Below are 26,148 nucleotides of genomic sequence, written 5' to 3'. Positions count from 1 at the left end.
GCACTTTAATATTAAATTATGGATGAAATTTGGTCATTATTAAAGCTCCCTTCACTCCAAATCATTTACTACAGCAGCTGTTCTTTATTACATAGAGACAAATTGACAGTGTTCACTTCTTTTTCTTATATTACAGTATCTCAGGAATTAAATATGTATTTAAATTTCTTTACAGCTGCAGCTTGTATTTTTGCAGTTACACATCTTCACTGTCTTGTAACTAAAAATTTCCTCCCTGAAAATCGTTTCCGGGCCTTTATAGCCATCCCGTGTTTCTGTGACATTTCAGAACTGACACTTTGTTTAAAATAGCTGCAAACATGTTTTTCAACTGATTGGCTTAGAGGAAAAGGACCAGAGGATTTATTTAAAAAAAAGAAAATAAAAAAATGAGGTTACCATAGTGTTAGTCATGTGTAAAAATATGTCACATTCCCCCAGATCCACACCCATCTGACTACACCACTATTTACAGATTTTTTAACTTTAGGAATCTAAAGGTCTTCAATCAATCCAGAATATCAGAAATCAAAGACCAACCTCGCTTTCTGTAGTCTGTTTATTTCCAAATGTGTGAAATATATTGTGAGGATGTTTTTTTTAAAACATTTATTAAGAGGGAGAAAAGAAGAAATCAGCTCATATGAAGTCACATCACTAGAACACAGGCAAATAAGTGAGATCTGTGAATTTTTATTGTTTGTACAACCCACTGCATTTCTATTATACAGAAAAGATCATTTGTGAGGAAGAGAACACAGAAAGCACACTAAAGCGGACATTTGACATACACTGGTTTAGAATCGGGAGGGGGTTAAATCCTTCACCTGATGTGAGCTTCATCGGGTACCAGGAAGTTTGGAAAAGCATTAGACTCTGTCATGTGAAGGTTTCAGAGGGACCTTTAATTAAACTGACACCCTCACAGATCACTGGTCTGGGTTTCTTATGAGTGTCCTCATTAACATGTTTTTTAAAACTCTGATTGGTCACAATTATTTTAAGCATTTCCCCAACAATGCCATCGTATTTATTGGTGGAGTAAAAAATAAACAAAAGAAGCAGCAAACCAAAGCCCTCCAAAAAAACAAAAAATTAAACCAAAAACCTGACGATATAGGTTTGAAGAGGTCCAAGTTAACCCTGTGCTTTTATGGAGGTGCAGGTAAGTCTGCAGAAAAAAAATAAATAAGTAACACATAAATAACTGGGAGTGGGTCGGCTGAAGTGCTTGATCTTGTAAAGACACAAGGACTGACTGGGAACAGTTTAGGGATAGTGGTTGTGATATTAGCAAGGAAAGAAAAAAAAGAGTGCCAGTCACTGTATCCACGAGCAGCATTAAAGCATGTGGTTTGTTGTTTTTGTTTGTTTTGTTTTTTTTAAATACAGCATGAAATGTAACACCGTCTTTTGGGTCTTAAAATGAATATGTACTGTAATGAAGTACAACCAGACAGAGGACCCCCTCTCACAGTTAGATACACAGTAATCTGATGTTCAGTGCGTCCCACATGTTGCAGCTAAGCTAAGTTTCCCAGAATGCCCTAGATCAAATTCCTAGATAAAGGAAAAGATGTCAAACTTGGTGTTAAAGTGGGCATTTATATGAAGATGCTAGACCTGCTACGCAGCAAACCACATCCTCGTGGCCACCAGGGGGCAGACGAGCTAAACTTCAGGGGGAATAAATACGTGCATATGGCTTAACAACATTTGGATTTTGACCTTCACTAAATGGACTAAATGGGCTTAGACATGCAATGCACGGCAGCTTTTAGCTGTTTAGGGTGAACTTTGGAATAACACTGGGACAATTTGGATGAAGCCAAACATTGCCATGCAGAGGTCAACACAATCCTAAAGCAATAAGGTGATTGCCCTCTACACTGCAAACGCACTAGCAGAGCATCAGCTTGCAGCGTATTATGTCACCGATTAGTGTGTCAAAGTGTGCGAGTGTGTCCCTCGTTTTTTTGTTATAACAGAATCTCTAACCGGTTATCAATGATTCACTGAAACATGGCTGCTTACAATAACTCTGTACTGATGAATTAAATTTTAACATCGGAGCAAACTGTTCCACGGTGAACATTAGCTTCACACTTGGCTCTACGTTTAACTCTTACAGGCATACAGACACATTAAATCAGCCAGAACTGTAAGATAATGCTGACGATGAAATAATCATTATACTTTATCCTCCTTATTCTTCACAATCTTCACCACGGTTCCCCCCCTCTGACAATCATCTTCCTCATTCTCAGTGCTGCATCTCCTTCATCCTGTTGAGGGCGGAGCCCGCCTGGAACCATTGGATCTGTGTCTCGTTGAAGCTGTGGTTGAGCTGCAGGGTCTCCTCAGTGCCGTCGCTGTGTTTTAAGACTGCGGTCAGAGGCTGCCAAGGATGGGAAAAAGAAAAAAGGAGAAGACATGATTGTTAGCAAGAATATCAGTCGCGTTTATGACTGCTTTTTCAGTATTTCTTCACCCGCTCACCTTTCCTGGAGCGAAGCTTTTAAGTCCTCTGATGGAGATCTTGTCGTCGGGGCGGATCTTGTCATAGTCTGATGGGTTGCTGAAGGTCAGGGGGAGCAGGCCCTGCTTCTTGAGATTTGTTTCTGAGGATATGACAAAATCAGGTTGAGGTGCGAATTAAGTGACGCTACTATCTACGATTCCTCTGCTCATCTCGTGTTTGTGCAGTACCGTGGATTCTGGCGAAGCTCTTGACAATTATAGCTCTCCCTCCCAGATGCCTGGGCTCCAGTGCAGCATGCTCTCGGCTCGAGCCCTCACCGTAGTTGTCGTCACCAACCACAACCCAGGAAATGCCGTTGGCCTTCACGCAACATGACAGAAAGCATGTCAGAAGAGATTTCTGGTTTTAAATGAGACTCAGTGATTCCTTCTGGTCTTTACCTTGTAGTGACGAGCCACGTCAGGGACTCCTCCATACTCTCCTGTCAGGTGATTCTTGATCTTGTTGACAGCATCGTTCTCGCTGTTGACCGCACCGATCAGCATGTTGTTGGAAATGTTATCGAGGTGACCGCGGAACTTCAGCCAAGGTCCTGCGGCGCTGATGTGGTCTGTGGTGCATTTTCCCTTCACCTGCACAGATAGACAGACCCCAGTGTATAAACATTTTGACTCTGATCAGAATTTGAGGGCCAAATCTGACAGACAAATGCCCTTTCAGGACCCTCACCTTGATGAGGACCTGCATGTTCTCCAGATCGTTTCTGTGCCACTTGTCAAAGGGCTCCAACAGCTGCAGGCGGTTGCTCTGAGGGTTGACGTCCACCTTGACGCTGCTGCCATCAGCAGGAGGGTGCTGGTAGGTGTCCTGGCCAGGGTCAAAGTCCCTGGATGGGAGTTCATCTCCATTTGGGGGCTCCAGTTTGAACTTCTCCCCGCTTGGGGTTGTAAGGTAATCTGTCTCAGGGTTGAAGTTTAATGTGCCAGCGATTGCAAGAGCAGTAACGATCTGATGGACGAGAGGAGAGGGGAAGCTTTAAGCTGTGAAAAGGAGGCTTGTGTGTAGTGTGGGCTGATTTGCTGTGGGTTTACCTCGGGGGAGGTAACAAACGCGTGCGTTGCGGGGTTAGCGTCGTTCCTGGCAGTGAAGTTTCTGTTGTAGGAGGTGACGATGGTGTTCTTCTCTCCCTTTTTCACATCGCGCCTGAAACAAACAAAAAGATTGCACTTTTCCAAGTCAAGGCTCCACAGAGCAACAGCCACTCTAAAACCAAAGCCCACCGAACGGGAAGACAGAATGTCTTTAGCTAGCTAATAGAAGCAGTGTTTTAATATGTTAAGATTAGTGCTGTCAGCGTTAATCTCGTTAAAATGACGTTAATGCCATAACTGCATTAACACAGCAAATCTCATTTAGCAAGTTAGCGTGGATCGCCCCGTGCGTGGAGCTGGACGGCACTAACACATTAACGAGCTAACCGCGCTAACGCGTTGACGCCGTGCAGCCCCACACACGGGGCAATCCACGCTAACTCGCTAACTGAGATTTGCTGCGTTAATGCGGTTATGGCATTAACGTCCTTTTAACGAGATTAACGCTGACGGCACTAGTTAAGACACATTTTTTTCGGTATGCAGTCAAAGCAGTCAAACACTTTGAGACAGCATCTACCTGTCCCACTGTCCAATGCAGGGTCCGCATGCATTTGCAAGGACCACACCTCCAACATCTCCAAGGATCTTTGACTGCAGGAAAACAAAAACAAACAAAAAAAAGGGTTAAATTTAGACTGCTTTAGACTGTTGTTACTGTAATGAAAGTGCAACTCTCCGCTGCTTCCGTGTGCCGACACTCACATATCCATCTCTCTCAATGGTGGCACGAATCTGCTCTGAGCCGGGGGTGACTGTGAACTGTGCTTTACACTTCAGGCCTTTATCCAAAGCCTGTTTGGCCACAGAGGCGGCACGACCCATGTCCTCGTAGCTGGAGTTAGTGCAGCTGCCGATCAGACCTTTTAAACAAACAAAAAAAAAGCAACTTTATAACTTCATCTACTGTAAAAATCCCCCCAATTCAAAACATGCGCATCTCCTTCTAAATAAGCAGGCACCTAAATGTAGCTTTATGTAACTGCTAAAGGAGCTCTGTAATTGTAATCTGAGCTCTGTAATTAGAAGTCCATAATCACATGAAGTACAAACAAAGCCCTGAAGCTTATTCATCAGTGGAGAGTTACGTACCAACTTTCACCTCAAGCGGCCAGCCGTTCTTTTGAGCCGCAGCACCGACTTCAGACACTGGGTGAGCCAGGTCAGGAGTGAAAGGTCCATTAATGTGGGGCTTCAGCTACACGAACAAACAGCACAATGCTGAATGGACCACACAAACTTCATCATTACGGGCGTGTATGCATCTCTCACTTGCACTCTTCTGATTTGTTACAGTCATGATCAGTTGTGTTGGTGCAGAAGGTAATTAGAGATATACTGAAAAGCTGTGACAGCACTCTGGGATATTACAGTCTGATAGTACCTCTGGGGCAGAAAAATGACAACAAAGCAGACCATTCTGTGATAATGTAACTTGACAGTAATACAGAAAAACAACAACAAAAAACATGTCTGAAAACTGTATTAAGCCTAAGAGGGTCAATTATTAAGCCTGTGGCCTCTTCGAGTGATGGGTAGGCACCAACTAGGTGAGCAGTTGTCTACTAGGCCTTAAATCAGCTAATACAAGTCAACAGTGTGTTTAGTGTCCAACATCATGATGGTCAAACTTCTTTAAATACATACAATTTACTTGGTGAAGTCACAGCGGCTATAGCCATCTTTTACATGCATTCTGTTTCAACTTAAAACGGGACGCACCTCGTCCAGATTGAGCTCGATGATCTGGTCATACTCGCAGCCTTGATCCGGTACCAACAAATCCGAGTATTCATCAGCCACAGCGGCGATCTCTGAGAACAGACACGTGGAGATGGAATCAATGAGTAGAGTTTAAAATGACACAACTCTGCAGGTCTCCATCACTCTCTAGGTGATTATGAGCGTATTTAAAAAGGACGCCAACACATCAGCTGTGACCTCAGCACACACCTGCACGTCCAGTCTTCTTCAGGTAGGTCCTCATGCGGTGATTGTAAGGAAACACGGAGGTTGTTGCCCCGATTTCTGCTCCCATGTTGCAAATAGTGGCCATTCCTGCACACACAGACAGGCTGTAGTTAACCCTTGGGGTCACTTGGGACCATTTTTGGTCCCGAGGGTCACGAAAGGATGGATTTTTAAAAATGTGCTCCTGCACAAAAAATAATAATGGATCAAAATGAATGTTGGTGCCAATCTTTGGACCATCTAAAGGCCTAATTATAATAACTATCAAATATTACTTCAAATGTTTTTTATGGAAAATATTTAAGTTTTTAGTTTTTTTCTGTTAAAAAACAGGGCGCTCATGTACCCAAACTGGGATTTAAAGGGTTAAAACAATGAAAATATAATTAAAACTTGATATGGATATTTTAAGAAGAAGTAGTTTTAAAAGACTGACTCATTTAAAGTGGAAAAAAATATTGATATATAATATTTTAGAGCACTTTTTGGGGCGGATCATGAAAGGATGGATTTTTGAAGTGCTCACAAGGGTTAAGCAAGTCATTCCGATCCTGCTGTTTCTTGGTGTTCGGTACAGGAAGTTGTACTGTATGAACACTTTCAAGCTCATAAGCTTTTGATTACTAACCCGTGCAGGAAATGGAGTCGACTCCTGGTCCATGGTACTCTATGATGGCTCCAGTGCCTCCCTTTACAGTCAGGATGCCGGCCACCTTCAAGATGACATCCTTAGGAGACGTCCAGCCGGACAGGGTGCCTGTCAGCTTCACGCCAATCACCTTAGAGGAAGACAGAACGTTAATGAAATGACAAAAAAAGAGGAAAAAAAAAGAGCAAGATGAACTTTGCAATCCGCTAACCTTGGGACACTTGAGCTCCCAGGGGATTCCCGCCATGACATCTACAGCGTCAGCTCCACCCACTCCAATGCAGATGCTACCAAGCCCACCACCGTTTGGCGTGTGGGAATCTGTGCCAATAAGCATTACTCCTGGATAGGCATAGTTCTCTAGGATGATCTGTTAATACACAAAAAGCATTGTTATAGCCCAATAATCACAGCTGTCATAGTCTGACTGAAGCTCTGTTTGCACGTTTAGTAAAAAATACCTGATGGATAATTCCAGAGCCAGGTTTCCAGAAGCCAACGCCATATTTTGCCCCAGCACTGGACAGGAAGTTGTAAACCTCGTGATTCACGTCCTATGAAGAGAGTCGCGTCTACAGCTCAGTTTCAGGTTATATTTTAATGAGAAGAAGTCGCCACAGTGTGGAAATGGACATGGCTTACCTTTGCTCTGGCTAAATCCTCGGGTCCTCCAACCTGAGCCTCAATCAAGTGATCGCAGTGGATGGTGGAAGGCACAGCCACTTTTGGCAGCCCGCTGCTGATGAACTGGAGCATCGCCATCTGAGCAGTAGCATCCTGCATGGCCACGCGGTCAGGACGCAGGCGCAGGTAGGTGCGGCCGCGATCGATCTCCTGGTTGTGGGGGTCATCGAGGTGACCGTACACAATCTTCTCTGACAGGGTGAGGGGACGGTTGAGCCTGGAGGAAAAAATAAATAAATAAAAATATTCGGGAGATTGTAAGATCCAACAGAAGAAGATTCAGTGAGGAAAATGTAATGAGTAGATGCGTGACAGAACTACAATCTCCCAAATCACAGATAACACATTAAAAAAAGGGACCTGGAGGGAGGATTGTGTAGTTGATGATAACAAATGGCACTACAACTATGACGAGAAACTGTTAAAGGGAAAACAAACACTACAGTCCAAGCATTCAAACAGATAAGCCGAGTGTTGCAGGAAACATTGATGTGTGCCAGAGCAAATATAGAGCAGATCAGGGTAGTGCTGACCTTTTTCGCACAATGTCAATGTTGGACTGGAGCTTCTCGTAGCTGATGAAGGAAGTGGGCTCAAAGCGGCTCATGGACACTTTGGCCTTCGCTCTGTACGCTGTGGAGATGTGCAGGCGCCGTGCACCATGGCCCAGAGCCAGCTGGAGACATAAAAACAAACACAGTGTTAGCAGAACAACAAAGCAGAGAATGACCATTCCTCGACACAAATCTGGATTTACTTGAGTGTAAATATTTTTAGCACTTTGGTCGTCTTTTGAAAATCATTGTGAGGCACAGCTGGAAGAGCAGGATTAGTAACAGCTAAGCTCAAAACCATCCAGAATGGGAAGTTAACTTAGGAATGCTATTTTGCTCCCAGTTCTCAAGCGTCACATGTGAGAGTCACCGCCCCTCCCCAGAAGACTTGCCAAAAATACTTTGTCAACCTTTGGAAAGAGTGTCAAACGTCCCCTCAAAAATTTGAAGCTCTTTAATGTGAGTACAGTAATTCAATAAAACCATAAAATGTGTGTGAGAGACTTGATTTACAAGGTTGGGTGTTTATTATTGCTTCTCTCTCGCTTTAAGCCGCATGTGACTTCTAATAAACGTCAGTGACAGTTCAATGCGGGTTCATATAATGGGAGTTTTGACACCTGTTGGTCTCTTTGGCCAACAAGAAAACCTGCGGTTACTGCATGTATTACACACATCACTCGGCTTTAAAGCTAGCTGAATAAATATGTTTGCTTTGGGCCTAGAATATGTTCTGTTATTTCATATCTACTTCCCTGTCTTGCAGGCTGCTTCTCTGTGCGTATGCGGGGAGCTCTAACCTTGCGGTTAACCTTGCTGTTAAAACCAAAACTTGTCAATTACAGCCGAGCCATCCACGGTCATTAGACAGCTCCGAACAGCCACTGTAACGCCCGGTAAACGGAGTCACTATAGTCGTGATTTATTAAGCCTGAGTCAAACTAGCTAGATGCGTTCAGAGCAGCCGGGACACGATGACCTGGACAACTAAGCAGTGCTAGTGTCTCAGCTTATCTCTCCACTTCAGCCTCTCGGTGCTTGAACTGGGTCAGCACAGCATTCAGTCAGATTTATTAAATCTCATAAAGAAGGTGGCATCCGCCTCGGCTGGACAAATGCGATGAAATTAGTCAATTTGTCTCTTACCTGGAGCCGAGCGACCGTGAGACAGTAAGTTGCCATTTTGTTCACTGACAAAGATGTGAGGGTCGGTGATGACGTAACACAATTGTAAGGCGGCCTTCTTCTTCTTCTTCTTCTTCTTTGGAGTTTAACGTCCAGCTGTGACACGAAGCGTGCTGCCGCTTAGTGGAGAAAAAAAATTAAACAAGTCATGCAGTAGAGGGCTAAGCTGTGCTGCTTTATAGAGAGAAGAGGCTTTTTCCTGGTAACGCTTACAAACAAGCCATCTTTGTTAAGTCTACTTGTACTGTCATGAACTTTAACACTAGCTGAAGCTAGTCTGAGTGTCAAAATTCGTGTGTGCCAGGCAGGATGTGGACACAAATGCACGACTTGAGACAGAACATCAGCTCAAAGGACAGCTTTAACGCTCAACTTTCAGAAAGACAAAAATACAAGGAGTGGCTGATCAGAAGCAAAAAATAAAAAAAAAATAGAAATCTCAAGGAACCGTGAAATAAGGAAACACACAACCATCCAGGGAGGGCATGACAAAGGACAAACGGGAGACTGACACAATAAAAACACATCAGGTAACGGGAAACACAAGTGCATCTAATGAGGAAAAGAAGACAGGGAAGGTAAAACAAAATACCAAATGCACTGGACAAAGGTTGCCAAAATGAAACAGGAAATAACTAAAATCGGGTAACATCACCGACAGAGGCTTGACAACACACAGGGAACAGCGGGGCCCGTGGTAAACTGAAGTAACAGTAACTGAAACAAAAGCACGAAGCAGGAAAAACACAACGACTAAGAAACAACTTGATGATAACGAAACAGAGAGCATCCTTCTGAATTCACATGACTGCTTCAGTAAGGGTGAACTTTTTTTTCACCTGACTTCGTATTAGATCATGGACTCATAGCTGTGGTGGTTTTCATTCACATGTAAACCACTTCACTGAATTGAACTGGTCAAATTGCCCCCAATTTTCTATGTTATGGACTCGGGTGGTGCTGCCGATCTCAGCAGCTGGGCAAGAAGGTGAACGGCGGATGGCATAAGCTGGGTCGTGACTGGACTGAAATGTCGACTCAGGTAGAGGATGAGGATGATATGGGTATAGAGGACTGAACGGAGTTAGGAAAGGACGAGGACGAGGTAGTAAGTGGGGAGAGGATGAAAATTTGGTTGGAATGCCAAATTAGAAACGGGCGATAGCAGAAGTTCAGATGAAGGGAGTGCTGTAGTTTGGAAGAAGATAGTAAGAGAGGAATTCAAAATAATACTGAAGTTTAGGAAGGAGGATGAGAACATGCAGTTAAGTCCAAGTGCAGTATCGAGGGAACTGAAAAAGAAGATGTCCAAGGGGATGTCCAACAAGCAAGAATCCTAAGAGACAGGAACTTGTTAATAGCAGGTAAGAGGGAGGAGGGAAAAAATAATAATGCTATTAATCACTGCCATGACTTCATACTGGAATGTCTTTAGAGAGGAGCTGTCAAGTTGTTTGGCTCATTGTTCAAGGGCTGATGTGAGTACACTTTGCGAATGATAATTTGTCTTTCCCAGACACAACTCATATGACTAGGTGCTGGGGTGTTGATGAGAAACTCGCTGTCCAGTTTTCAAAGTTCTGCTTGATGTCTTTCTTTAAATTCTTCAGTAAATCATTGCTCGTGCTGACATAGTTTGTGCCTCGATTGCATCTTATCTGGAGAACTGTACCTCTGATGGCTATGAATGCATGTAAGGAGTTGATGAAGGAATCTGGAGAGCAATCGTCAAGCATCTCAAGATGCGCTGCTCTGGAGCACATGCAGGTGATTAGCAAGCCATAACGCTTTAAGGCAGAGTTGGAAAATAATGGTTGCCACACGAAATATTGCTATTTTGGGGGACAGTTTGGACATTTTCACCTAGGTGTGTACTCACTTTTGTTGCCAGCGGTCTAGATGTTGAGTATGTTGTATGTTGAGTTATTTTGAGGCGACAGCAAATTTACACTGTTATTAGAGCTGTACACTGACTACTTTACATGGCATCAATGTGTCATATCTTAAATTTTTTCGATCGTGGCTCAAGAGTTGGCAGTTCGTCTTGTAATCGGAAGGTTGCTGGTTTGAGCCCTGGCTTGGACAGTCTCGGTTGTTGTGTCCTACTTCACCTGTTGCCTACTGGTGGTGGTCAGAGGGTCCGGTGACGCCAGTGTCTGGCAACCTCGCCTCTGTCAGTGCGCCCCAGGGCACCTGTTGCTACAATGTAGCTTGCCATCACCAGTGTGTGGATGTGTGTGTGTGTGAATGGGTGGATGACTGAATGTAGTGTAAAGCGCTTTGGGGTCCTTAGGGACCAAGTAAAGTACTATACAAATACAGGCCATTTACCATTTAACATATTTTCCCATGAAAAGATCACCCCACAATGGAAACAATTAAACCTTGTTGGCAGAAGGAGGTGAAGGAGTCAAAGAGTTTTGGATGGACAGCAACCCGGAAAACAATAGAAATCCAAATAGATCAAATTAATATTAGGCTGCTAAAGGAGATCAAGTTTAACTGTCAGTATTAGCAAAGCTGAAATGAAGAGTACGATAAAAGAGATAATGTGGGAAATAGGGCAAAAAGCTGTGGGAGGAGGAGAGGACAGGGAGATGGTTTTATTCCATTCAAAGGAAAACAAGAAACATGAGAAGCACAGGGAGGACCAGGAGAGAGGAGACAATAATATCTTGATTCAGATTTGGCCACACTGGATTAAACAGTACACTGTTCATTATAGGGCAACGTCAAACAGGGAAATGTAATCGCAGTGGAATAAATTAAACCAAAATCAAAATTATCAGGAAGAAAGAGCACAACTGATTCAAAATCTGGTGGGGATTAAGCTAGATATAAAGGATTTATTGCAAAGGAATTCTAGATATGAACGTTTTATGGCTTTGTTTCAGTTTCTAAAAGAAACTCATTTGTATGAATGGATATATATATCCTGTAGTATTTATTTATTTTATTTATTTTCCGATTATTTGATATGAGCGAATTCCGGCCCACACTCCAAGCCAGTTGGTGGCGGTAATGCACCACATCGTTGTTTGCCAACTGCCAAAAAACGACAAAGAAGAAGAAGAACCAGCTGCAGCAGCAGAAGAAGAAGAAAAAGAAAGAGAAGCGTTTTACCTACGTAAATCGAAGATGGCTAAACATCATCCAGATTTGATCTTCTGTCGAAAACAAGCTGGTGTTGGTAAGTTTGGACTCATTTTACGTTTCAGTATTCGGCACAGTGGATTTTGCTGCAGTCTGGAAGTCCCTTGTTGTTGTTTTGTAGGTCATAGCGTTAGCATCCATGCTAACATGGCGTGGATTTCATTGAAAATGTGTTAGCCTGGAAGTGTCTGCAGGTCTGTGGGCTCTGGTGGCTAGAAGGGTATCGTAACTAGAAGAAAGTGGGGTTTGTTTTTTGTGTGAATTCCTGTCACATTGACTGACTTTGTTTCGTTTCTATCCCGCAGCAATCGGGAGACTCTGCGAGAAATGTAAGTGTTTTATCTGTGAGGAATATCTGGAACAACTAACGGCATGTATTTTAAACTAGTGTTAAAGTCTGTTTATGTCATATTTTTGTTTAATTTATTTAACTTCAAGTTTAATCACCTAATTGTATTTTTATAACCACGTTCATAACAATCAGTATTTAATCTGTGTGGGTTTTTTTTATTTATTTATTACACCAGTAATATTTACTTTTTTAATGTATGTTAATTATTTTTTTTGATATAAAAGAAAAGACAAAACAGACACAAAAACAACCCCCCCCCCCCCCCCCAAAAACAAAAAAACCAATAAAACAAAACAGACAACACAACAACAAGGGCAAAAACACACATATAATGCAAAAGATTACACTGCAACAACAAAAATACTACTTCAACACTGACAATAAACAGAAATAAAACGCTATGGTGGTAGACTGAATTATTTGCGATTGATCAAAGAGAGCTTTGTTTTAATACATGATCTAAAAATGGCTGCCACACAACAAAGAAATTACTAAGATTGTCCGCTAATGTGTTCCTAATCCTCTCCATGTGCAGTAGAGCAGTCAGTTCTATTAGCCACATTTTGAATTGAGGTACAATATCCGACTTCCAGAGAGTCAAGATAATTTTCTTAGCAATTACTATTCCGAACAAAACTGTAGTTTGTGCAGCAGAGCTGAGGTGTAAAAGGGAAGAGGAAGATCCAAACAATGCCGTTATTGAGTCCGGATCTAATGTGCAATTGTAGATATCAGAAAAACATTTAAAAATGTCCAACCAATAGTTATGCAGTTTGGGGCAAGTCCAAAATAAATGAGTGAGAGCCTTCTCCAAGTTTACAACGATCACATATCGGACTGATAGAAGGAAAAATCCTATGCAGTTTAGTTTTTGAGTAATGAAGTCTGAGAATTACTTTGAATTGAATTAACTGATGCCTTGCATTTATAGAGCAAGAATGAATCTTACTCAGACTCCTCTCCCACACCTCATCTCCAATTTGCAAACCAAGCTCCTCCTCCCATGCCATCTTCAAAAAGTCATATTTAAAATTTAAATACTCTGAAAAAGCTTTCACAAAACCAGAAACCAACTTTTTAGAATCCGGGGAGCTCAGAAGGAGTGTAAAAATTGACCCCTCTCCCGGAAGAGATGGAAAATTAAGAAACTATGTTCGTCAGAGTATTCTTATCTGTAAATAATGAAAAAAATGTGACGCAGGGCGAGAGAACTTGTTCTGCAACTGAGTAAATGATGCAAATTGCCTGTCAATATATAAGTCTTTGAGAGTAATAATACCTTTCTGTGTCCAGACCTCAAAAGAGGCGACTAAACATGAGGGTGGAAATGCATGATTACAATATATCGGTGTATGGATCGAAGTGTCTGGTAGAGCACAACCTTTTTTGATCTGACTAAAGATTTTAACGCAGTTCGAAACTATAAAATGATTGACCTTGGTTCGCTGATTAGAGGACGAAGAAAGAAGAGCAGGGAGGGAACTATTCTCAACCCCACCACTCTCTATGACCACCCAGGGGGTGTATCGGCAGACATGACCTTTTTGCTTTTGAAAATAAGTCAGAGTATAGATGTTAATCTCTAGTTTTAATCATTGATTTTATTGCTGTTGTTTTATTTGTAAACTCTACAGTCAACATAGTCACTATATCTGTAAATTCCTATTGTCTCAGCTATTTAGTCCAAAAAACCCCAAAATGCACAAACAAGTCTAAACTCAAATTCCTCCGGTGTAAGTTTAAACCTTTCTTCTTCCTCTCTTCTCTGTCCAGGTGATGGAAAGTGTGTCATCTGTGATTCCTACGTCAGACCCTGCACACTGGTGCGTATTTGCGATGAGTGTAACTACGGCTCCTATCAGGGGCGCTGCGTCATATGTGGGGGGCCTGGTGTGTCCGACGCCTACTACTGCAAAGAATGCACCATCCAGGAGAAAGATGTGAGTTTCCCGCTCCTCTCTTCACTTTGACACCGGATACTGAAGCAGCAAAATATCCAAGAGACTTGTTCTTTAAGATAAAAAATGTCTTTCTCTTCTCTCTCCAGCGAGATGGATGTCCTAAGATTGTAAACCTGGGCAGCTCCAAAACAGATCTGTTCTATGAACGAAAGAAGTACGGCTTCAAGAAGAGGTGAACGCGACCACGACGACCCAGTGCAACGTTTAGTCTTTCAGATTTTCTTTAAAACTCACAAAAAAACTTTTGTTTGATTTGTCAATAAAACTCAATTTTGTACTTTTTTTCTATGACTGCTTTGTTAGCGTTCAAGGTTTTTAAATAATCAGTGAACACGTCACAAAAATGGGCAATTAAAGAGCTGGAAAGACCTGAGCTGTTACCATTAATGGTATAAATACTCCCACTTTCTGTGGACCGCTGAACACAGGGGGCAAGAGCCAAAATGAAATAACATTTTCATTGTAAAAAAATATCGTTTTTCTTTTTTGTTTTTTTTTTTAAACGTAAATCTGTTTTTAGTAATCATTTAAAAAGGTACAGATGGGTGGCGAATAAAAGAAACCCCCTTTGACCCTTGACCCCTTTCAGTGAGGGGCTTCAGTCTCTCTTATATTGTGGTTTGGGTCCATGTACAGCTGAGGAGTATTAGTTACCTTACACGAAAGCAATGATTGCGATGATTTCCTGTTATACTCTGATTATGCGTGCATACATGAAACTCCACTAAACACATCTGGTTAAAAAAAAAAAAAACTTTACCATTTAACAAAATTTAAATGGTAAATAAATGGTAAATGGCCTGTATTTATATAGCGCTTTTCTAGTCCCTAAGGACCCCAAAGCGCTTTACATATCCAGTCATCCACCCATTCACACACACACTGGTGATGGCAAGCTACATTGTAGCCACAGCCACCCTGGGGCGCACTGACAGAGGCGAGGCTGCCGGACACTGGCGCCACCGGGCCCTCTGACCACCACCAGTAGGCAACGGGTGAAGTGTCTCGCCCAAGGACACAACGACTGAGACTGTCCGAGCCGGGGCTCGAACCAGCAACCTTCCGATTACAAGGCGAACTCCCAACTCTTGAGCCACGATCGCCCCATAAAGAGTCGCTGAAACTAATACAAGATGTCAAGCCTGTTAAAAACCAAATAAGAACATATATCTATTTTTTAACAATGGTGATCAGCTCTTCGGTAGAATTAAATTTTATTCATACAGCGCCAAATCACAACAACAGTTGCCCTATAGTGTAAGGTAAACTCTGTACAATAGCCCCAGCCATCAGATGACCCCATATGAGCTAGCACTTAGCAACAGTGGCAAGAAAAAACTCCCTTTTAACAGAAAACCTCCAGTTTCAGCTGTGGGTGAGGGAAGGAAAAAAGACAAAGGAATCAATCTGACATATTGCAGTAATATGTGAGATACTGAACATGTTTACTGACATTTCCTGTAGTTTCTCTCAGCAGCACCACCTGGGTTGCTTTAGGACGGGGTGGGAAATCCAGGCCTCGAGGGCCGGTGTCCTGCAGGTTTTAGATGTGTCCTTGATCCAACACAGCTGATTTTAATGGCTAAACTACCTCCTCAGCATGTCCTCGAAGTTCTCCAGAGGCCTGGTAATGAACTAATCATTGGATTTAAATGTGTTAACCCAGGGTAATATCTAAAACCTACAGGACACCAACCCTTGAGGCCTGGAGTTCCCGACCCCTGTTTTAGAACATCCACCTCCTCAAACTACTCTGAGATAAGCAGATTAGTTAGAGGCTCAGTGCGTCACAATTTCAACAATAGCTTTAAATCTGTCAAGAATCAGAATAGTCATTTTCATTCACTCAAATCCATTGATGACCAAAAAAGTCCAGTGAACTAATGTGCCCCCTGTTCCTGAGGTATGGCCTTAAATAACATCAAGAAAACTTGATTTTAATTATTTGATCTTAAGAAAATTGTGTGAACCCTTATAATTTATACAAAGTTGTGGTTTATGAGGTCCAGATGATTCTCGGGTTCAAGTAAACGTTTGTACCAAAGTTGAAAGTTGTCCTTCCAGGTTTTCCTCAGATCCTGCAGTCATGACAATAAGATGGCATAAAAAGAAACAAGAGACTCAAGGAGTTCGGTCTACAAGGCTTTAATCTTACATAATGTAAATACAAGACAAAAGCTTGCCACACTCAAAGATGTTTCTTTACAAAGATGTAACCAGAAAGGTTGAAAAAAACCAAAAAAAAAAAAAAACCCCACACAACAAAGTTAGCTAAATGACCTGTTCCTGAGAAGCTGCAACAACCATTGCAACAAAAAAAAAAAAAGAAAAAAAAAAAGCTTGGAGCGAAACAATTTTCTGTTAAAGAGGTCTGGAATATTTACACAAAAATCCTACTTGTAGTTGTACTTCACAAAAATGCACACGCCCACTCATTAAGAGGAAGCTGTTTTTTAAAAAATGGAAAAAAAAAAATTTGTAAAGAACACAATGTTCACTTTTATTTAGGTTACAAAGTGAGAACAGTTATAGATGTGGAAGCCCTGCAGCGAAAGAGAAATAAACCGCTTTCCCTTTTTTGTCAAAAGTGGACAGCAAAGTAACCGGCGGGTAAGTCACAGCTGTAGTTTGGATGCAAAGTTAACTGTACACTGGCAGACTGCTCGCTGCATTGAAATGGCTTTAGACGTAGAAAACACTCAAAGGGTTTAAAGAGGCGTCCCACAACAGTCTGTGTTACCGAGACTGAAGAGACACTGTGCGTTTCGACAGAAAACCTGTAATACGGAAGCAGGTGTAAATGGTAAATAAAGATTCTTCAAAAAACTCAAATAGCACTGTATGTATGGTCTATGATGCTAAATACATTTTAATGTATTACATTAGCCTGAGTTATTTACAGTGCATGCATCAGTAGACTCTACACAGACACTTCTGAAGTGTTGCTGACAGAAAATGGACGAGTCCACATCGACAACCCGCAGAGAGGCAACAACTCTGTGAGGGACACAGCACGAGGGCGACAAGCACAGAAACAGGGAGGACTAAGCGTTTATGTACAGCTCTGAGCCGCCGCTAGTAGAAAGCTCATACATGAAGAAAAGTGAACATGGCTGCTTTTTTTTTGTTTGTTTTTTCCTGCCAAGTTACAGAAATCCCCTGAAGAAGCTTTTAGGTTATTGGAAATGTCACAGTCAAAAAAAGAAGTCTTTGTGGGTAAAGAAAAGCCCAACTCTTTGCACAATCTCTTATATTATGATATAAAACTACTATGAAAACTGCTGGAAGCAACCTGCAAACCCCAATAGGGAAGCCATGTAGCCTAAACCATTACATGTGCCACCTAAAAAACAAAACCAAACCTACTGTATGTAGAAATCAAAGCCCGAACATCACAAACAATCTCATCTCAGCATCAGTCGTACAAAACATGATAAAAAAATGACACCTCAGAAGCGAGGTGCACCAAAGAAGCACTTGAATATCCTCACACACCCCTCTCACTTGCACAGATGCTAAATATAATAATAATGATTTTAAAAATTTTGATATCTTAACATGCTATAACATCTCGCTGGCAGCATCGGCCCTCACACATGCTCGTCTGTTCTTCATCCTCTTCTTCCATGTAACAACCAAAGGATTTATTTATTCATTAGGAAAAATAAATGAATAAATCAACTGTTGTCTATTCGTCATCTGGCACCGCTCTTAAAAGAGAAGAGAACAAGGATGAATGACAATGGAAGGAAGGGGGGAGAAGAGAGGCCAGTATTAAGCAATGTTTCCATCAGCAACTGGCAGCTCTGAAGGCTGGTGTGTGGGACTACCAAGAAGTTATTGTAAAGTAGAATATCCAACATGAAGGCTGAGTGAGGCTTTAGGCTCCTCTCCCTTTACCTTCTTAGGTACCACATGGAAGGAAAGCCTCTGCTGTTTTACTCATTCTCACGTTATTGTGACTCAAATGAAAGCAGGTTTGTTCACCAAATACACTCACAATTATTCAAATCAAACCCCCTGACGGACTTTCATCACAGTGTAGGCTATACAGGGGTCTCATTCTCCCCTCTTCCTCCCCCTCTCTTACAGCTAAGGCCATCCCTCTCTTCAGCGGTACGGTAGGTTTGTATCCGGTCACATGGCAAAAGATCAGGTCTTAAAAATATCTATCTTTCTAAATATTGACACTGTTCGGTTTGCATGTCCTTTTGTGTATTTCGCATGTGTGTTTTCCTCGTCCCTTACAGTGGTCCGTATTTGTTTTCATATCGCCCCACAACGTTCTTGTAGCGGCCGCATTCCTTCCGCAGCTCGGCCACCTCCGTCCGCAGCGCCGTGTTCTCACGCTCCAGGAACGCAGCTCGGACAGTGATCTGGTTCTCCTTCAGCCTGCGGGCGTCGCGGGAACGTTTAGCCGCCACATTGTTCTTCTTCCTCCTCTGCCAGTATTTCTCATCCTGGGGGAGCAAAACAGAAAAGAAACAGCTTGCTTACTGTGTGTTCTTTATTCTAATCAACGCACTTCAGCCTGAATCTCACCCATGTTTGCCTAATCCTGCAAATATGGCTGACAGCCAAGCTCCTTTGTCCCTGTAAACAAAACCAGCGTTCTTCTCGAGGAGCAGGAAGCAGGGAAAAAAACTGATTTCAAGATTATAACATCGCTGAGTCATGGTGAGTCGCAGAACTCAACAGCAGATCCTTTTTCAAACCTCCAACACTGATGAAATTCCAAACCGCACAAAGATAAATAGAAAGTTTGTTTGTTTTAAAAACATTTCCTGTTTATTTCAGGCAGTGACTGTAAATGTTTTCTAGCGTTCCCGCCTTCAAAAATAAATGACATTTTTAAAAACAAGCTCACATGCCTCCCACTTTCATTTTTATCAGTTATTAACAGTAATCCCAAATTACCCCGATACATGCAAGTTTAGAGCGTGTATATTAGACACAGCATTGAATAAAGCGATGAGTGAATGATTAGAAAGTTGACATATAATTGCCAGTCTATTGGCATCAGCAATGTTTCTAGTGTGATTATACAACCCTACATGTTTGAGCTCCAACTGTCTTCCTGTTTTACCGATTTGCCACGAGGCACATAAACACAATGAAGCAGCCTGCTACACTGAAAGCGCATTTTTTTGTGGTCTTCCTCATCCAGTTGCCAGCATACCTTCTGTTCGTCGGGTACAAACACCTTCTTGGCCTTCTTAATCATAGGCTGTGGCTTGAGATCATCTTCAGAGAACTTGTGTTTGCGCGGGTCAAACAGTTCGCCCCCGGGCACGCTCGACAGGACCAAATCTGTAGGATCTGGCTCGTAGTTGACCTCAACCTCAATTTCTTCAGGGATGATGGGCTCAGGAGTCACCCTGTCCTCGTCAGTGGTCACCTCTGAGCACACAGATAAGAAACAAAAACAGAAATATGAGACACCAACTGTAAAGTCTGCCATCTCCAGTATGCGGCTGCACCAGCTTCTATTTCTGCTGTCCCGCCAGAATAGTTACCACCCACAGCTTGTTTCAGGATTAGGTGACATTGTTAGATCACACCATATCCTGTTTCGCTAACATAGTGACACAACCAAATATGAAATATAAGCATGCATTATTACCTCTATTTAGGACAATTCCAGCAGGGATTTTATACTTCTTATACAATTATACTTATCTACAAACTCTGTATTTTTATCCTTAGATTTTGTCAGAGTAGCTTTGCATGAATCACAGTTCAAACTAAGCCTTATCTTCTGTAAGCAACTTCCTTCTGGCCCCCATAAACACTCTGCTCTCTCTGACATCATACAGGGCCAAGAGGAGCCTCACCTGTAACAACATCACAGGTGATGTCAGAATCACTCTTTGTGATGATCACCACTTCCTCCTGACTCTTGTCCAGCTCCTGAATGGGCAGCAGAGTCAATGGAGACACTAGCTTGGTGATCTTTGTCTGTGCAGAGGACGTAGCCTTTTGGTTCTCCGTCTTCATGGCGTCTCCTTCTGGCGTGCCCTTTAAGTTCTCCTCTGGTGACGTGGGAATGCCATTCTCCATGAGGAACTCCTCCAGGTCCATGTACTCCAGGTGGAAGCTCTCACCATCATAGGGGATGGTTTTCTCCCAGATAGCTGGGGTCAGAGCGGCCGAAGGACCCATGTCACTCCCTCCTCCACCCAGGTCACCGGTGTCTCCAAGACACAGCTTTTCCTTGTCGGTGTCTGAAACAGGAAAGATACACATGAATATACACAGAGACACACACATATGGAGTTTTCACAAATATTATATTATATATATTTTGCTTTGACATAGAAAACATGGCTTTATAATGTATTCAGTGCTGAGAAAGAAGATTTTTTTTCTTCTCTCTGTTTCTACCCCAAACTATCCAGTGTGTTACAGTAAAATCTCCTCCCCCTCCCACTATCATCTGTCACTGTTCTGTAGAAAACTATTTTAAGTACCCTGACACCACTACATCCAGTATACAGTACAACAGCAGCAACAGTGAACGCCATTTAAGATGACTATGATTCAGTTATGCGGTTTTTAAACTGAAGGACTCATATCCACAGTAAACACACAGTGAGGGGGAAAAACAACCAGGCCGAGAATGTTATCACGCATATTTAAGTTCTTATTCACTTAAAACCAGGTTTTATCATCAAAATATTACTTTGTTTTAACCGGAGAAAGAGTGCCTCCTGTCAACAACAGCAAAATAATTGCATTTAAACTCAGGGGCGTGTCTAGAAAAGTCTGGATGCTGAGCAGAATCGGACCCAGGAGAAAAGAGGAGGCCTTTCTAGGGTACATAGCGACTGCAGCTAGCGCTGCAAAATTAATATGCCCTCAGAGGTGTTAGCACACGCAGCGCCAACCGTATACAGGCTGCTACACTGTTATGATAAGAAGACTGTTTTAATTATTATTTTTATTATTCGCCAGCCTCTTTATTCGGGTGAACTCGTTTTAGAGCCGATATCCGCCTCTTTCTCTTCGTCAGCTCTGCGCTTACCGTCGTCTCCGTCCAGTATATTCGGCGGAGGCATTTCCATTATTTTCTTCAAAACCAGCGGGAATGAACTCGGGGCCCCAGCGGCAGTCTCCACCGTGACGAGAAGTGGCTCTCCAGACATTTTTATAATTCTTTTTTATTGTCTCTTTATTATTCAAAGTTCACCGCGGAGCAAGTGCAAAAAAAAAGATGCAAACACGGCGGGTTAGCTCGTTAGCTTGATAACGCCAGCTCCTCAGCCCGCTGAACCGCCGTCACAGACTGCTTCAGAATCCACTCAAACGAATTTTATCCGCGATAGCATCCACTAGAGCTTCTCTAACCCACTTCCTCGGTAACCGTGACAGTCGAAAGGTTTGTTTTTTAGAACAAACCGCGCCTCCTTGTGAAAAAACCTCCTGTTGGCTTTGTGTTGATTGGCCGGCTGAGTCTGACCTCATGAATATTAATATTACAGCGCGAGGGGGCGTGTTCCTGAAAACTATCTGCGCTCTCATTGGTTGACCGAGTTATATACATGTTCACCTAAATAAGATATATAAAAAACTATTGCAACACGTATTTTAACCGAGTTTTTTCCCACCCTTATTCGGTTATTTAGCTTTCTTTCCAGTTCTTTTAATGTTATACGATCACATAAACACAGACAGCGAGGGTTTATAGCACCTTTTCTAAATTTACGAACAGGCAATAACTATAACCATCTAACCCAAATAAGATATTAATCAGAAATACTTGAAGATTATATTAATTGATATACTCTGACAGAAAAACCAAAAAGAAGAAAAAACTGCACAAAAAGTGGGACAAAAAGCTCGGATCATGTCCTGACTAGCAAAGCCTGCCCAGCTCACATGCAAACACACGTGCAGGTGCCGCTCTTACATATCGCCCGGTTTTGTCCAATGACGCCGCGATGTGTCTCTGTGGCTCACACGCAGGCGTGAGCAAGAAGGACGGCGCTGCAGTGCCAAAGTATTATTGGGCTGAGGAGCAGCACCTTGAGGTTTAGTTGGTGTGGGCTATGCTGCTGCAGCTAAGCAGAAGACCAAGGGGCAAAGATGTGCATGTCTGTGCTGTACCGCAGAAAGCTTAATCACGATCGTGGTCGCTGATAATTGTCCCACATCGCCTTTAAGCATACAGTAAACATTTTTTTTACTCCTGGTGAAAAAAGTGATGGTAAAAAATAAATAAATAAACAATAATCTGAATGATGTGGAAATTGAAGCAAATCATATCCTGCGGAGAAAGAAAGAGGATTTTTAAAATCTACATCCTGTTTTCTTATGCAAAAAGGCATTTAAATAGACACATGTTATTGCCCTCCAAAGTGTGCACTAACATGAAGCATTCAGTAAGGCAACCTATGAAAGGCAGCTACATGCATGCTTTCCTCACACAAGGCACAGTTTTATTGTCTTTAGTGGGGGAGGGAGTTTTTCTCCGTGTTTGTGTCACAGCGATAAAAACAAATACAATCCCCCAAGGTCATCTGCTATAGGTGGTCACACTGAACTTTGTCCCACTTATTATATATGCCACTTAACCACAATGATAAACTATTAGCTGCATTAACAAGTAGAACTAAAATCTTGTCTGTGCAAAATTAGGGAAACAAATTAGGAAAGTATCTGTTTGTGGTCTGTACAGCTCCATGTGATTTTAGACTACGGTCCAAAATAATAAGTGTGTGTAGAGAGTTTGCATTGGAGGTGCTGGACAAGACCCTATAAGAAACTAGTTTATTTGACCTTCATGTCATGTCCTCACATGTAGACAACTCCTACAACTTCCTAATCTAAAACATACCCCAGCTAAGAGTGGGAGAGAATAAAAGCATCTTTACAGTCCTCGCGTCAAAATCTTTGGCTTTGGAGCAACACACACCAAGACGAATGTGAGATCTGATCCATCCTGGTCATTTGCGTCTGTCTCATGGTACACACGGGTTCTATTTATGATCAGTATGTACGACAGGCAGTGCACGCCTGAACGTTATTATATATGTCATCATAAAATTTCTACGTCCATATAAGGATCTGTTTTATACTGACCCTTAGTGCAGTCCTTCATCATCCTCGCTCTGCCCCTCTGGTCATGTTAAATATTAGAATACACTATTGTAACAGTGTATATAGGACAGAAAGTTTGACAAGAATAAAAGGCCCAGCTAAAAGTTTGAGGATTTCAAAAATATAGCAATAAACCAAGGCTCAATTAATTTACACACAGCATCAATAATGCCTGTGCATAAACCAAAACGCTCTCTTTCGGTCTTTCAACACTTGGCGGAAGAATTTTCGAGCATGAAAGACATCAAAATTTTACTGGTAAGTCACACGTGAGTTTACAAAGAAGAAAAAGAAAAAACGTGAGCTGACCGAGCATGCTGCCTGACATGAAAGCAGTAAATCACCATCAAAGGTATTTTAAAGAAGGAACACAGCCCCTCTAGCAAGGAACAGCTGGTGAGTGGCTCATTCCCTGACCTCGATGGTGGGGAGGATTTAGTCTCTGATCAAAACTAAAGGTGGAAAATATGGAGCTCCTGAATCTCTCTAATGAAAGGTGCTCTGACTTGAGCTGCATTAAACTACTTAATTGGACACAGAGCAGCAGAGTACTCTCGCCTGCTGTAAATTTACCACTTGCTCTCTCATGGTCTGCAAAGACCGAACACCATTTTCTTCTACTTATACAGTTCAGGGAGCTTGAGGTGGGGCTGCAGACCATCTCAGTTGTCACAGGACAACAGGCAGACTCCTTGACAACCATTCACGCCACATTCATTACCTATGGACAAGTTAGAGTCAACTGTCAACTAACTATTGATTCATCATGCTGCATAAAGGGGCAGTTCACCCAAAAATTACATTTTAAAGCACTTGGAGCCTGAACCTAATCTAACTTCTCTCCTACAACAACAAGTCAAACATACTGTGCAGCAAAGCAACAACAACAACAACAAAAGGACTGCTTTTGCTTCACGAGTCATGTTAGTACTGTGATGGCCCCATTTAAAAACTCAGCCTGAGTGACTACTGTGCAGTCCTGTTAAATGGGGCAGATTTAGTCTCAATTTGAAGATATTATATCTCTGTGATCACTTACACGGAATGAAAACAGAGTCATTGCGTCGACCTCAAACGCCACCCACGCTGAGATTGTTGTGTTTGTGTTAAACACAAAACCAAAACGGTCAGCCTAAATTATATGAGGCATCATCTCCCAAGCAGGCTCACTTAAAGGGGCCACAGTGGTCTCACACACCTGCATGTTTCAGCAGTCACATACCAAACATGCTTTCCTGACTGAGACGTTGTCAAAGTGCAATTGTGCAGCAACAAAACCACCACAGGTCACAGAGGATCAGTGGGTGTTAGATACTGATCTGATTTGCAGGTCGATCTGAGTCCGCTTACTGGAGCTTTCAGCCAAAAGAGGCGGTGTTACTAATCCGTTACAACCACGAATGACAGCATTTTTATTAGCCTGCAACGCGATGATCATTAAAAACAGCAGGTGATCTTATTTTAGGGTGTTTAGCTTTATCAACATATCTCCTCTTTCACACTAAGCGGTCTTTACCACCGCAATGAAAGGATCAGTACCTGCTTTGTATGTGTTAGAGTATCGTTTTTTAAATTATAAGTGTCTATTTAGTAATTTAGTCCACGTTTTCTGTTAAATTCCTCCAACTTTTAGCTTCTAAATCCAGCCAAGGAGAAGCTCCTTGCTGTCTCATGCGGCTCAGCTGACGAGGATTACGCAACAAACACACAGTTTGCGCAAAAGTTCCCGAATTTCCTCAAAATCAGTTTGTCGCTTCAGATAAACGATCTACGTGGTAAATCTGTCTCTTAATTTTCGGAATTTTAACTTAACCAGAGCTACGTTTGGCTGTCACTTACCATTGTCGTCAAAGTTTGGAAGAGCGAACGGATGCTCAAGAAGAGCCCTGAAAATCTCTGGGATTTCAGTGGTCATGTTTTCTCCTGTGAAAGTGCACAATCCTGGAGGCCCGGGCAGTGCTTGAACGGGTGTGAGCGCTCCCGAAAAACGTCGGGAAATATTAGAACTTAGGCAGGTCTCACACTCTGAACTCGGCCGAAATTACTTAACGCGGCCCGCCCACTCCAGCTCCGCGCAGCCAATCGGCAGCGAGCATTCCCACGCAATCGACGGAAAGAACGCCCATTGGCCATACCTTATGCTAATCACAGCGCTGCCAGCCAATCCTGGGCCGCACCTGTGTTAGCGAAAGTTTAAAAAAAAAAAAAAACGTGACCCATAGCGACCCGTTACGTTATAAGTCGGGTACAACTGGTTTTAACCCCTACATGCTCCCCACGAGTGAAGAGACTTTAGTACGATTTGAGTTCGGTGTTTTGTTTTGTTTTTTTTTAAACATGGCGTATATTATCATAGAGTAACTCGCTTAGGGTCACCGTGTGGGGGACTTAGGAGCAAGCATGAGGCTAAATTTAAGCTAGCCCGCATTTACGTTCCAGTTATATGTCTGGAATAGCAATTATGTAAAGTATAGGCCTTGTAATGCTCGTCTATACACACGTTTTACACCAACTAAGACAGAAACAGTCCAATAAAGCTCCAGGGGCACGCCTCAGACCCCAGTGTGGCCCGCTGCAGCTTTGGTAAATGTGAGTGGAGGGGTTAAGTATTGGATTTTTAACTGTATTCTGCGAAAGCTGTAGCTTCCCACGGTCCCATGGTTTATAATACACCAGAGAAAACGAGTAATAGATTTTTTTAAAAATGACAGAAAAGTCTTTTCCCGTTTTTTCCCAGCATCTACTCTAACTTTATTATTGTTACTTTTTCTATAATTTACACATCTATTACTTAGATCAAGTCTAAAGAGTGCTGTGGACATATCTTTCATTTACTAGAGCGGGATCTCTTTATTATGCAGAAAAAGAGAGATGCTGTTGAAACGTAATCTCAGGAATTAATTGTGT

General features: G+C 42.3%; 3 protein-coding genes across 4 annotated transcripts; 1 reads left to right on the top strand and 2 right to left on the bottom strand.

Annotated features, from left to right (window-relative positions):
* Nucleotides 1-673: 673 nt before the first annotated feature.
* aco2 (aconitase 2, mitochondrial) lies at nt 674-8,747 on the bottom strand. The gene is made up of 17 exons (XM_082543066.1): nt 8,638-8,747; nt 7,471-7,613; nt 6,896-7,154; nt 6,715-6,807; nt 6,465-6,623; nt 6,233-6,383; nt 5,587-5,691; nt 5,356-5,447; nt 4,726-4,831; nt 4,339-4,496; nt 4,154-4,227; nt 3,574-3,685; nt 3,212-3,490; nt 2,923-3,114; nt 2,710-2,842; nt 2,500-2,621; nt 674-2,398 (listed from the first exon to the last, which is right to left on the bottom strand). Exons 1-17 carry the CDS (start codon nt 8,671-8,673, stop codon nt 2,264-2,266), a joined length of 2,349 nt encoding a protein of 782 aa, XP_082399192.1. The 5' UTR covers nt 8,674-8,747; the 3' UTR covers nt 674-2,263.
* Nucleotides 8,748-11,725: 2,978 nt separating this feature from the next.
* phf5a (PHD finger protein 5A) lies at nt 11,726-14,424 on the top strand. The gene is made up of 4 exons (XM_082543067.1): nt 11,726-11,866; nt 12,135-12,158; nt 13,955-14,121; nt 14,229-14,424. Exons 1-4 carry the CDS (start codon nt 11,815-11,817, stop codon nt 14,316-14,318), a joined length of 333 nt encoding a protein of 110 aa, XP_082399193.1. The 5' UTR covers nt 11,726-11,814; the 3' UTR covers nt 14,319-14,424.
* A 1,847-nt stretch (nt 14,425-16,271) lies between these two features.
* On the bottom strand, nt 16,272-25,299 carry tefa (TEF transcription factor, PAR bZIP family member a). Of its 2 annotated transcripts, none has more exons than XM_082545071.1 (5): nt 25,081-25,299; nt 19,977-20,366; nt 19,322-19,542; nt 18,391-18,602; nt 16,272-17,852 (listed from the first exon to the last, which is right to left on the bottom strand). In XM_082545071.1, the coding sequence occupies exons 1-5, from the start codon at nt 25,154-25,156 to the stop codon at nt 17,831-17,833; spliced, it is 921 nt and encodes a 306-aa protein (XP_082401197.1). In that variant the 5' UTR covers nt 25,157-25,299; the 3' UTR covers nt 16,272-17,830. The 2 variants fall into 2 exon arrangements, with proteins under 2 accessions (XP_082401197.1, XP_082401196.1); XM_082545070.1 differs by lacking the exon at nt 25,081-25,299 and adding an exon at nt 21,167-21,662.
* Between the last annotated feature and the right edge of the window lie 849 nt (nt 25,300-26,148).

This window comes from Aulonocara stuartgranti, assembly GCF_965226115.1.
Source record: "Aulonocara stuartgranti genome assembly, chromosome: 8".
In the NCBI taxonomy this organism is placed as follows: domain Eukaryota; kingdom Metazoa; phylum Chordata; class Actinopteri; order Cichliformes; family Cichlidae; genus Aulonocara; species Aulonocara stuartgranti.
The sequence above is the reverse complement of the archived record's forward strand: the minus strand, read 5'-3'. Positions and strand labels throughout refer to the sequence as shown.

What these genes read in the sequence shown, in the direction of transcription:
- aco2 (XM_082543066.1), bottom strand. Translation starts at nt 8,673, where the DNA reads ATGGCAACTTACTGTCTCACGGTCGCTCGGCTCCAG. An exon ending in GCTCTGGAATTATCCATCAG is followed by an intron (nt 6,624 to 6,714) that starts GTATTTTTTACT and finishes GTGTATTAACAG; the next exon opens with ATCATCCTAGAGAACTATGC. An exon ending in TCGAGCTCAATCTGGACGAG is followed by an intron (nt 4,832 to 5,355) that starts GTGCGTCCCGTT and finishes TTGTTCGTGTAG; the next exon opens with CTGAAGCCCCACATTAATGG.
- phf5a (XM_082543067.1), top strand. Translation starts at nt 11,815, where the DNA reads ATGGCTAAACATCATCCAGATTTGATCTTCTGTCGAAAACAAGCTGGT. An exon ending in TCGAAAACAAGCTGGTGTTG is followed by an intron (nt 11,867 to 12,134) that starts GTAAGTTTGGAC and finishes TCTATCCCGCAG; the next exon opens with CAATCGGGAGACTCTGCGAG. An exon ending in CGGGAGACTCTGCGAGAAAT is followed by an intron (nt 12,159 to 13,954) that starts GTAAGTGTTTTA and finishes TTCTCTGTCCAG; the next exon opens with GTGATGGAAAGTGTGTCATC.
- tefa (XM_082545070.1), bottom strand. Translation starts at nt 21,287, where the DNA reads ATGTCTGGAGAGCCACTTCTCGTCACGGTGGAGACTGCCGCTGGGGCC. An exon ending in TTGTACCCGACGAACAGAAG is followed by an intron (nt 18,603 to 19,321) that starts GTATGCTGGCAA and finishes TTGCTCCCCCAG; the next exon opens with GATGAGAAATACTGGCAGAG. An exon ending in GAAAACAAATACGGACCACT is followed by an intron (nt 17,853 to 18,390) that starts GTAAGGGACGAG and finishes TTCTCTTTTAAG; the next exon opens with AGCGGTGCCAGATGACGAAT.